Below are 12584 nucleotides of genomic sequence, written 5' to 3'. Positions count from 1 at the left end.
AACATCTAGGCTGTTCTCCGTGCATATTACTATGGAGTTTCCATGTTACAGAGGAAATAATTACCGGATGTAAAAGAACATTGATGATTTATAAAGACAGACACTATGTGCACCATGAAGGCACTTGCTTTACTTGTTATTTAGAGCTGATAGATACACCCTGTGTCACTATACTAGAATGTATGCAAGACATCTCGCCATCCAATTCCGCTGTCTGCTATGTACAGGGCCAATTACCTGCTGCTTGATCCTCCAGTGTGGAGAAAAGTCTGGATTACAGAGGAAACACAGAAGCTCCATGCAAGTGACAGAATGTCCTGGGCCTGTCATATGCATGGCCATTCCGCTATGTAGCATAAGCCAGAAGTATTAACCCATGAAACACCGTATCATGCTATCACAGTGAAATTCAGCACACATGAACTCTACTGAGGAAAAAGTAGGGGTTATGTATATTTATTTCCATTTATCTCCACCGAAAACAGACATTGTGCCTAGTATTTAAAATCATCATAATGTTACTCTTAAAGAGATTTCTAAACCAAAAATAATGCCATGTCTGTCCCTTGATTGTGGTTTGCACTTAATAACATGGAAAAGAACTACAATATCAGACACAACCTCTAACTTTTTTAAATAGTAAGTCACTAATGCTTTTCTATCATAGACAACAGATTCCTAATCTTATAACCACAGAGGTTCCAGGGAACCCTTATTTCTTTTCCTCTCTCACTAAAATCTCATTGCCATGACCTGGACCCCTAAAAAGACTCCAATGTAAGATTCAACCTATTGGACCCTGGCTGAGAAACATAGTATAAAATATTGCACAAATTAGATCAACAACCAAGTTTAAGCATATTCTTATATAAATTAGCAACCGAGGTAAAAGTTGGTAGAGATAAAAATACAAACAGTATTCATTTTCAAACCCATTCTAAAGCACTAATTTTATAAGCTAAGTGAGGAATAAAATTAAATATATGCTTATACCCCATACATTACCCCCTCTAAAGGAGGGGGGGGGACAAGAGATGTGTCAGAAGTGCTCCATGAATCTTAAGTTATGCTTACACCAGTATAACAGTATGTATCTATATGTATGTCACATGCTTTATAGAATAATCTTTAGCTACTGGTTCTAAATATACTTCAGTTACAGATGAATCTGTAACATATGTAACATTATGTGACAAATGTACACTAAGCACACATCACAGTGTCATACAGAGCATGTGCCACTGAGTTTCACCATAGTCCTTACAGCATATCCCATTGAGGATAACCCTACTGCATAGAAATGATCCCACTGGGTGAAATCCAACTAAATAGAGTACATCCAGTATATAGTGTCAGCCAGTTACATAGAACATTTTCCATTAAGAGTCACACTAATACACGGAAAAGCTGCCTACACAGAAAATCATATCCCGATTGCATAAAGCTTTTCCCACTTAGAGTCACCTTACTATGTAGAAAAAATATCCAACTGAGTGTAATCTAACTACATAGAGAATATCCCATTGAATGTAACCCAACAACAGAGAGCATATCCACTGGGTTTCATTCTACTATGCCTCTGATAATGCCAACCACCATTGTGGAAAGTGTTTCTAAGCCCCTGATTCTTTATTGTTATTGGAAACCATCATTATTAGGTTAAAGGGTCTTGCTTTATGTTCTATTTGAACATATAGCATCGGTTGTACCTACATAAACCATAACATAAAACATACCTAATAGTATATATGTATATATTTCTTTGAAGTGGTGTCAACATAGAGAAGGACAGAACACCTCCCATGATTTGTAGCACTGAAACAGTCATGGATGATAGGACATGCTGGTATTTTGTGTTTTCTAAGTCTGATATTCTGATATTGAGAATAAAACTGTTACAAAACTATTTACTTTTTTGATTTCAGCCATCTCGAAAATCAAAGTTTCTTTAACTTACATATCCCCAGTCATTTCTAAGTAGACCAAGGGCTTAAAGGGCTGAAAAGCCTATTACAATCCAATGGGTTCAGTTCGGTAATATCATACCCGTAGTCTGAGATTGATCTTTTTCATATATAACTAGCTCCAGCCCATTCAGTTTTGAAGGGCTCTCTGCTAGTCTCTGATCTTGCAATTACAATCTAGCGCAGAACATAACATGATGGACCATAATTCCACCTCTTCACATGCCATATCTTACTGGAATCATCACCTAATCTTATGCTCCACACATATAAATATAAAGAATGTGAAATGCATAGTTCTACCTCAATTTTGTTGTTGATATCTTATACTATGACTGTTCTTTCCATACATTTTAGACAAATATTTTTTTCATTATTGCCTTATTACCCGTTAAAGAATGGGCTGCGTGGGTGACTTCTTTTTCATTATTTCAGCTGCAGGATAATAATGGTTTAACCCATTTGCCGCTGAAAGTAGCATCATTTCAATATCTACCAATATGTCCCCATTCCCTTGGGCTTCAATGGAGTTTAATGAACTGTGATTGATATCTGAAAGAGTTAGAAGACAACTGAAGGACTGCTGTGAGGTTTTAACCAGCGGTTACTAGGCACATGATGGGATAGTGATTAGAACAGAGCTGTGCTAAGCTTGATTTTGTCTCCAATTTTATAACATGTCTCTCTGAAGAAAACTGTGGGGCACCTAGCAATTATTGCCAAGTCTGGCTAGTCAATTACCAAGAAAACCTTAATCCAGTCACATCTGAAGGTGAATGAGGGAAGTGGTGGGTGCAGCCAACTCATAATGTATGCCCTCTGCGTCTCTACATAAAACAACCAATTTCAGAAACGGTTGAAAGACAGGATTTTCGATGAAAACAAAAACACATCCAAGGAAATCCTTGAAAGCTTCTTCAGATTCATTTCCAAAACCATTACAAGGAAGTGGAGGGCAGAAAGCCTCACTTACCACCAAGTCAGATGTTCCCATCAAAAGATTTGTACTACATCTACACAGTCATCACCATGGGTAGAAACATTGCCCTTCACTTGTTTATTCACTTGTTTAGACAGCATGGCACCTCCAATAAAACTAAGGGAGCCACTATGGAAGATCCTTCTTGAATTTTACAAGTTAGTATAATTCTTAACAGCAAGGGGCCTCATTTATATTAGGAAAGCTGGATAATTCACTAAGCTGTTCTTTTCTCTGCTTCTTTCTTGATCAAATTACCCACCAGGTCTAGTCTGCCTAAGATTAGTGTTAAAATGAACTTCCATCTGTTACTCAACAGCACATCATAGAAACACTGCATGGCACTGATAGAGTCAGCTTGACACAGAACGTCCATAGGAAGCATAAAGTACAATACAAGCAAAATATGTTTGTCGCGCTGCCCTTTTTCCATTGGCAGACATCAGATGGGGCAGGTGCATCTATCAACATGTGGTCCAAAAATCAGTCAGAGCAATCTCTTGACATTCCGCTTATCAGACGACAGTGATTGTCTCAAAATATCAAGAAAAACTCTAACCTTCTTAAGGATATAGACATTTTCAGCTTACTTATTAGCTAACTGATTCTATGACTTGTCTTTAGCAATGTAGCTCTTCTAGAAGTAATCCAGACAATTTTTCAGGCTTAATTAAATGCATTAAAAATGAATTTACTATATTCCCTTAGAAGTGCTCTCATAAAGATCTTGAATGGCTTATGACATTCTTTGAAAAATGTAGTTCAAAAGGAAGGCAACTATTATATGTGTTATTATCTGAAGCATGCTTCTGAGTTACCTCAATTTGTGGCCAGATATAAAGCTGGACCATGTCTAATGGCTTAATTATTATTATTTGTTCCTATGCAGATTATTATTACAGGACATTTTATGCAATGTGTTTCTTACAGATGTAACTGCTGGGTAAATCTGGGTGAAATCATTTGTGGTTGAAAAAGAAGTCATATTATACCCAATCTGCCGAAAGCTGTCTGGGCATGTAGCATCTTGTAGAGTCACTCACAGCTTGTGCCTTGTCTAGTATTGAGGGATACAGGTCTCTAAGGTGATAAAAGATTAATGAACACCAGGACTACAGATATGTCCACAGCCTGACTGACATTTGTTGTGACCTAAATAACACGGTTCGGCCAGACTACCTGGTAAAATAATCAATGTGAGCTAAGGGCGACCTTACTACAAGGGTGCAAATCTTTAACCACAAAGTAACCTCCACTCAAGAGGAATGTAAAATGGTTAAAAAGGCTTTAATCATAAACACAGTACATGAATTTACCCCAAGTGGATGCCGAGCAACATTGCCATGACAGTACAGAGGTAACACATAACTAGACAGATGTGTAGCACTAAGGTCAAAGAGAACATTTTTGAAATAATGCTATTCATTACTCTTCAATAGGTTGTATCTAGAAAGTGCTTTTAAAATTTTGGAAATATAGATGCATATAATTATACAGGCTGAAGGACTATTATCTTATTCAATCTCCTTAGTGAGAGGCCCGGGGCAGTAAGCCAATTTAGGGATGTGATCCCCTCGCTGTCCTTTTAATGTGTCCCCTTTTGTCAATGAAACTATCTCTACAGCATACTAAAGATGAATTGCTTGGTAATAACTCAGGACATCTTTATGTTAATGACATGTAGGTGGAGCAGGAACATATCCTAAATGCAAAGTGCCACCAAGTATGAAGAGAAGCTTCTGACGGGTGGTATTCTCATCTATTGAATGCCTAAGCAGCCATATTAACCCATTGCTGCACATGTAGATCTACAGTGACTGCACAGTTACATCATCCTCATTAAAACATGTGTGTGAGCAGTGAATTACCTGCACACTATCCAAAAATTAAAACCTATGTTTGGTCTTTGTGGGGTTAAAAACATAACTTTCCTATAATCGAATACTGACCACTTAGTGTTGACCAAAGTGTTTGGAAGGCGCATCATATAATCTGAATCATACATGAAAACTGCAGATGCTCATTTGTAGTGTCCGACCCTACATGGGGTTAAATCTTACATGTGATACATGTGATATGGATAGATGGATGGATGGATAGTGTTGCCTTTATTTAGCAGTTATCAGTGCTCTGCCATGTAAAACCTTGTTTGAGCAGCTGTGGGGGAGACCTTAACCCCTGCACTTCTGCTTCCATATTCAATCTCACATCTACCAATGCAGATTGATCTCTGCATGGCCAAGCAGCACTTCTATCTAAGGAGATCTGCTCCTATTCACTGGCAGGCTAATGGGTTCCCAAAGTTGCATTTGCTCTTCTATTCCTTTCCTTGTCAGAAAAGAACAGATTTATCCCAGTTCCCAGCAAACACAGGGTTTAACATGAACAACTATCACTGTATACTTCATATGCAACAGTATCCAAAATCCCCATCCCTCCCCATTACAGCTGGTCACTTACTACTCCTCGGTTTATATCCTCAGCTGTAGGGGTCGGTGCTGCCATAGATTCCTTCAAAGCAATCAAAAGAGCGATCAGTAACATCTCCCGAGGCCAAAAAGACTCTTTGGAGGAAATCCACCACATCCCTTGTCTTCCTCCTCAGCCCTGAATGAGTGAAGGAGACATTCATATGTGCACCCTCTTCACATCTCCAGTGCACCATCAGCAGCTCACATCCACAATCCAGGCTGCTGCAGGGCTAGCCTGCCATAGCATATCCATGGTCTCCTCTGGCCACATCCAGGGAAGTTTGCAAGATGCAGCACAACAGGTCAAAGTGGCAGATTTCAGCACCTGGGACAGCTCCAAGCACTTGGTAAGGCTGGGGAGAAGGGTCAGGACAGGGCAGCCTACTGGCAAGGAGAGCCTGATCTCCTACAGGATTTCTAGGGGTACATGAATGTCCTCAGCTGTGGACACACAAGCTTCAAGCCTCCTGTGCTCAGCTCTGGAGCTCACAGAGGAATCTGTGCAGAGTTGGAGATGCTGAAGGAGGAGTTGTGTGTGTGGGAAGGGAATCACAGCAACCTATAAGTGCAGCTGGGAGAGGCTTATGGAAAGGGAGGGGGGGGGGGGACTAATTAATATTTTGTGTGGATTCAAAGCTAGCAAGTAACTCATCAGCTGCTACCATCTAAGTGACCCATAGAGGGCAGATTTGAGCCCTGCAGGAGAAGCCGAGGTGAGATCCCTGGACATAGCCTGAGAGATGTTTCTCTGTTCTGCATGGTAAGTTAAGGAAGCTTCTACTATATGTATGCAGCGTTTCTAGGGTTAATGTCTGGCAAGAAAACTTTCTTTTAAAGCACGTTATATATTTTCTGGTAATGTAGATTGTAAGAGAATAGTCCCTGATAATTACTTTCAGAGATTAAGGACATTTCTTATTCTCTGTCTTACACACCTGATGTCACTAAAGGAACATAGATGTATACGGCTATATTCTGCCCATAAAAGAATTGTAAATAGTGTATGCCAAAAGGTTAGAACCTACGCTTCTGTTCTGTAATTATACTTTTTGTTGACTTTTGGATGCTTCTGTATAGCCATAGTACAGTGCAGCACTACATTACTACATACTACTCCATCTTTTAACTGAATAATATGGCCATTACAAATGTCCCACAGCTTACATTGTTTAGGAATCACCAAATCAGAAGATGCTCAAAGAGGTGAGTCCTTCTTAGATTAGGTTTGTTTTTTACAGTGCATCCAGCATCTGCTTGATGGGAATGTGATGTAGGAAATATGCAGTCCAAATCCATACCAGGATACCAGTTATTGCAGTGTAGTGAGAAAATGAAGACATGTACTTGGTCTTATCCTGGCTGCACACATATTCAATGTACATTGTACAGCATAATATGTATATAACAGTGCACGTCTTCTGCAGATAAGAATTGTCGGGGTATCGGGAGGAGAGAGCAGAATGACAGCACTAGGGATCTCTCAACTCTAACAACCATCTTTTTTATTATGTTTGTTAAGGTCACCCCTTAAATATGCTGCCAGAAGGTTTCAGTCACTTTGGAACAGCACAACATTTTAGCAACTCTTTCAGGTATCTGAGGCTATGTTCATATGTGGCATTTGCCTTGTGTTTTGAAACCCAAGGCAAACCCCTGTGTGCGGTGATCCGCCCAATCACATATGCGTTTCCAGACAAAAGCATGCAATCGGTAACCAGAATTTGCTGTTTTGCGCTGGGCTTTGCTTTCTAATTTCAAAATGCCATGAGTGAATGCACCCTAAAAGTCTTATCCAATTTTGAACAGTGTTCTTTTACAATGATCTAATCTGCTTTAGAATATATACAATTTTTAAAATAAATGTAATCATTGTCCAAAGTCTTAGTTTGTGAAACAGAAGTTAGCAAAAGGTTTAAACTTTAGGTCATGCCTAAATGTAATGTCATAGACTGGAAGCAGCAAGGTAAACAAGTCAATTGAGTGACATGAAAAGTGCAAGTAAACAGTATAGAGGCAGAGGATGGAGGGGAAGACAAAGCTGAAGGGACATCCAAAAGGTCTACAGTATCTACAGGCCTTTTTAGGTTTTACTGATGTACCTAGGCATGATTTCATGTGCACTACCTGACAGCTGTGGATTGAGCCAAGCATAGCTGCTGTGGCACAATGTATGTATAACCTAATGTCAAGGTAATAGCGGTCTCCTTGACAAATGTAATAAGTTCTGAAGAAATTGCTGATAAACTCATATACAGTTTACCTGCTAAGAGCTTTTTCAAATGCTGCATTGAAAATGTCTGAATACCCTAAAGAAAGAATAAGTTCTGTCAACCTGCTTCACTCTCATCTACACTGCAACATTGTAAATAAAATCAATGGCTCCTTTCTATTCTACTCTTTATAGCTGTAAACTTGTGATCTACTGTGCAAAGTCGTCAAACCAAAATGACAAATTGACAGCACAGTTTATGCACATGAAGACAAAAAGCTTCTGCAGGGTGTGACAGCGGGAAAGGTAAGTACTCTGAAACTTTGAAAATTTGAAATGTATACAAGATGGGTCTTCTTAGCCTGTCTACAGAAGTCTGTAATACCTTGAAACAATATTTTGGTATCAGAATAAGGGCTTTTTCAGATGAGTTTTTTTTCCGGTTCATATGCTGTGGAGGTTTTTTCCGATGTGTCTTTTCACTTGTCCATCTTTTCTCAGTGACTTGTGGTCTGTGTGAAAATAATGGCAGCATTATTTTTTCTCACATGTGGTCCATGCACTTTCATAGAAGTTTATGGATCCCCAAAATAAAATGGACGGCACACAGATGATAGTCCTTATGTGATCTGTTTACTGTTAGGGAAGTCTTCCTTGAGTGTTAACTGTTGATGGGGAATTTGTGGGAAACAATTTTTTTTTCTTCAGACATAAAAATAAACAGAAACGGAATGTCAAAAATCATGGATGCAGACACAAAATACAAAAATATTGTGTAATCTAAGCGTGAGGTAAGTTATTGTTTAGTACAATGTGCTTCCTGAGTCTATAGTGTCCCTGTTTCTACATTTCATTTTCTAGATAATGGGGCACATTTACTTACCCGGTCCATTCACGTTCCAGCCGCGGCTGCTTCCGGCGATTCATGAAGATCCTGCGCCCGATGTCCACCAGGTGTCGCTGCTGCGCCGAGGTCCGCCGAGTTGCGTCGGAGTTCACTGATCTCTTCCTGGTGCATGTAAGTATGGCGCGTGCGACCAATTTTTTGTCTTAAATGCGCTGGTTTTTCCGAATCCATCGGGTTTTCGTTCGGCCACGCCCCCCCGATTTCCGTCGTGTGCATTTCTGCACCGATGCGCCACAATCCGATTGCGTGCGCCAAAAACCTGGGGCAATTCATTGAAAATCGGCGCAAATCAGAAATATTCGGGTAACGCGTCGGGAAAACGCGAATCGGGCCCTTAGTAAATGACCCCCTCTGTGTCTATAGACTGGAGGTAGTGGCACAATCTCCTGTCAGTGCTTCTGGTGGTCGCTTTTTACTATTACTGTTCCTATTCTCAAAAACACAAAATCCAGTCATCACAGACTGATGGTGTTTTGCTTCCAGTCTGCGATCGGACCCTGAGCATCTTTGTTCCCTATAATATGTATAGGCACAGCACCGCATTCATAGCCTTGTGGTAGTGATCTTATCTGGTCCAGTTTTGGGCAGTAGAGTGATGTACTCTCCCAGTCAATAGACCAGTTGCATCAAGAAGTCTTCCTCTACTGTCCCTACAGTCCTCGCCTTTGTGTATAGTGTTAGAGCTGCTCAGACCTGATTCAGACTGAGAAATAACACTTGGCACATTTGAAAAAAAGATAATAAAGGTGAGGAAGTGAATGTTGTTATACCTTTCAGCTATAAAGTATTGACATAGATATCATTCTGCCTATACTTCCCTTGAAGTAAACATCATATATATTACTTCCTGGAATGCAGACGGTTCACTTAGGATTTGACACCCAGCTGGCATGTTACAAGATGCATAAGCAAAGACACAAAGCTCCAGTGTTTATTGTCTGAATTGATTTTCTGTAAACTCCAAGTAATTGAGTGTCTCCAGTAAGGAAGTGGTTAGAAGTAAGGCTAGAACTGATTAAGTGACATCATATTTTGGTCAAAAAACCCTCAAAGGCTATTATTCTATAGAAAAGAGCCAAACACAATTCTGATGATTTGTTAATAATAATAATGGATGAAGTTAAAATATTGAGGTAATAGGTGTCCTCTCTACTGTTAATGGAAAAAAGAGCCCAGAGATCTTGTCACAGCCTCCCTTATGGAACTGTTTTTAAAGCATAACAAAAATTTTTGAGAACATTGAAAAAAATGATTTAGCTTTATCACTGCATCTTCTATTCTCCTTACAGAGCTGAATCATCAAGGGAAACATTCTCTAGGTATGAAAAGAGATCATGTCCTTATCTGTCTGAAGTGGATGGACTTCACATATGTTGCTCTCAAAAGGAGAAAGAAGCAGAAAAAAGGCACAGAGAGACTGTTTTTCTTAATGAAGTATATAAGTATAAGAGTACAGTTGTTACCTGCATTATTAATTTCTGTACAATTGATTCAAAGGTCTAAACTTTTTGGTTACACTTTCCTACAATAAAAGTACAGACTTATTGTTGCATGTCTACTTTTGGCAGTTTATGCTTTTGTGGTCAGTACATATCCAGACACAATAAACGCATCTCATTTCATAGGCAATGAAATACATACTAATTAAACCTCAAACAACTATAATAGGAGGAAAAAAATATGTAAGCAAAATGTAAAGAACAAAATCAAGAAAAAAAAATCCAAAAAACCAAACAAACAATACAAAGAACATTTAGACAGATGGCAAATTATCGAATGTAAATTGAGATGAGTCCAGATGTTTATGTAGTGGAAGTTCTGCCATCCCGAATATTTCCATCAGCATTATCCTGTGTTTAAGGATGTTCTTTGTTTTGTCATTCTCATCAGATCTTCAGCAACATGTGCACTAAGTGCAGTCATGTATCACACATCACGCACACATCTCCACTCACATAAAAGCAAAAGTACACATTTCAAAAATAGGACAAGTAATGAATTCAGCCTTGGATGATGGAGTGTAATTATTCACACGCACCTAGCATATTACAAACATTAAATAAACTCTGATTATCTTCTCTTGTTTATAATATCCCTATAATCACATCCTGTCTTTGCATGAACATTTTAAAAAGGTTTAACTTTTATGCCCTAATGGTACAGTCATTTTCTTTTCAGCATATCACCGACAGGGTGGCTCAACTGTTTAGATGTCATCTCTTCATCTGTCAGTAGTAACTGTACACAATGGGGCAGATTTACTTACCCGGCCCATTCGCGATCCAGCGGCGCGTTCTCTGCGCTGGATTCGGGTCCGGACGGGATTTATGATGGTAGTTCCTCCGTCGTCCACCAGGTGGCGCTGCTGCGCTGAAATCCGCTGGAATGCCTTGAAATACACCGGCCTATCCTGGATGAAGGTGAGTGAAATTTTCGCGGCACAATTTTTTTTTAAATGCGGCGGTTTCTCCGAATCCGTCGGGTTTTCGTTCGGCCACGCCCCCCGATTTCCGTCGCGTGCATGCCTGCGCCGATGCGCCACAATACGATCGCGTGCACCAAAATCCCGGGGCAATTCAGGTACAATCGGCGCAAATCGGAAATATTCGGGTAACACGTCTGGAAAACGCGAATCGGGCCCTTAGTAAATGACCCCCAATATAACCGTTCTCTTGCAATATCTCTTTTTTGCTAAAAACCTCAAAAGGAAGACCGTGAATGGGCTTGAACTGGAGACTTAAAGAGGACCTTTCACCACATTACTTATATGGAGATTATCATACCATTCTGTAGGGGCAGCTACATAGATTCAGGAGCACTTAGAATTTTCTTTCTAGCCCCCCATTGTTGCGTAGATATCAGTCCCGGTAACTTATTTTATAATCTGTGTTTGGTCAGAGAGGAGGAGATGGGACTGGAGCAGGAGACGTGTGTTATGCTAATCTTCTCTCATACTTTCCAAATAGTGGCAGGCAATTGACATGGCACTTGAATTTGCGTTGCATTTTGGTGGCGTTTGCATTTATATTATTTTTACATTGCATTTAAGTGGCGCCTGCGTCACGGTTACACTTATCTTTATATAAGGTTTTTCATTTACTTTGTACTTGCGTGACGTTTGCATACTGTTTACGTGCCTTTGTATTTAATTTGAATTTTATGTGGCGTTTACATTTATTTAGCATGTACACTTACGTTTAAGCTTGCTTTGCGCCCACCCGGCATTGTGTTTTTGTCTAGCTTACGAAGTATTTGCATAGCAGTTACGCTATGACGTTTGATTTGCAGTTACACTTACACTGTCTGTATTTTGCGTATATGCGTTGTTTACATGGCATTTGGGTTGCTTTTACACTTGCATGGAGCTTGTTTTGCATTTACCTTTATGTGGTATTTGCTCTGTGTTTGAATTGCATTTAGAATTACACATATGGGATTTTTTCATCACGTTTACGCTTTTATGTAACTTGCTTTTGCGTCACTCTTACGCTTACATTTTAAGTGGCGTTTACACTGTGTTTACACTGGCATGGGTTTGTCACATTTACACTTACGCGGCGTAAGTCTCTCCCATACAGAGATTTATCACACACCACCATTTTTGTTTTTTAACAAAGAAAAAATACAATGACATTCAGCAGATTGACTTCAGTGCTAAAATCTCTGCTACTGCATCTATAACAATCAATTTACATCTCACCTCAAATTTGTTTTCTGGATGATTCCACTGGCCATGAAAGAAACCAGGAACATGTTAATCTACTTGATAACATATCGGTGGTAGCATAGTGGGTTAATATCTGCTGCGGGTTTCCCTTTAAAGAGAACCTGTTGCTTCTTCCTACATTTCCTTTTGGGTAAATACTTGCATTCACATTTCTTTCATATGTTTCTATGCCACAAATATGAGAAAAGAGGATCTAGGATCTAAAAAAACCTGCCATGCAATGTACAACTAGCAAGCAAAATATCCACTAACACATTTGCTAGACATCTAAGGGGCTCAGGAATAAGGTGATCCATATCAATATTATACATGTTCATAGGCACAAAA

At 39.5% G+C, this 12584-nt stretch overlaps 1 protein-coding gene across 2 annotated transcripts in view; it reads right to left on the bottom strand.

Annotated features, from left to right (window-relative positions):
* MMP17 (matrix metallopeptidase 17) overlaps positions 1 to 5948 on the bottom strand; it is a 109092-nt gene extending 103144 nt beyond the window's left edge. Inside the window, exon 1 of one of the 2 annotated variants that reach the window (XM_072144416.1) lies at positions 5404 to 5948. In XM_072144416.1, the coding sequence (XP_072000517.1) occupies positions 5404 to 5529 (126 nt within the window). In that variant the 5' untranslated portion in view covers positions 5530 to 5948. The remainder of the gene's footprint in view (positions 1 to 5403) is intronic. The other variant, XM_072144417.1, reaches the window with a different exon arrangement.
* Positions 5949 to 12584: the final 6636 nt, after the last annotated feature.

The sequence above is a fragment of the Engystomops pustulosus genome, chromosome 1 (assembly GCF_040894005.1).
Source record: "Engystomops pustulosus chromosome 1, aEngPut4.maternal, whole genome shotgun sequence".
NCBI lineage: Eukaryota > Metazoa > Chordata > Amphibia > Anura > Leptodactylidae > Engystomops > Engystomops pustulosus.
This window is presented reverse-complemented; position numbering and strand designations above follow the sequence as displayed.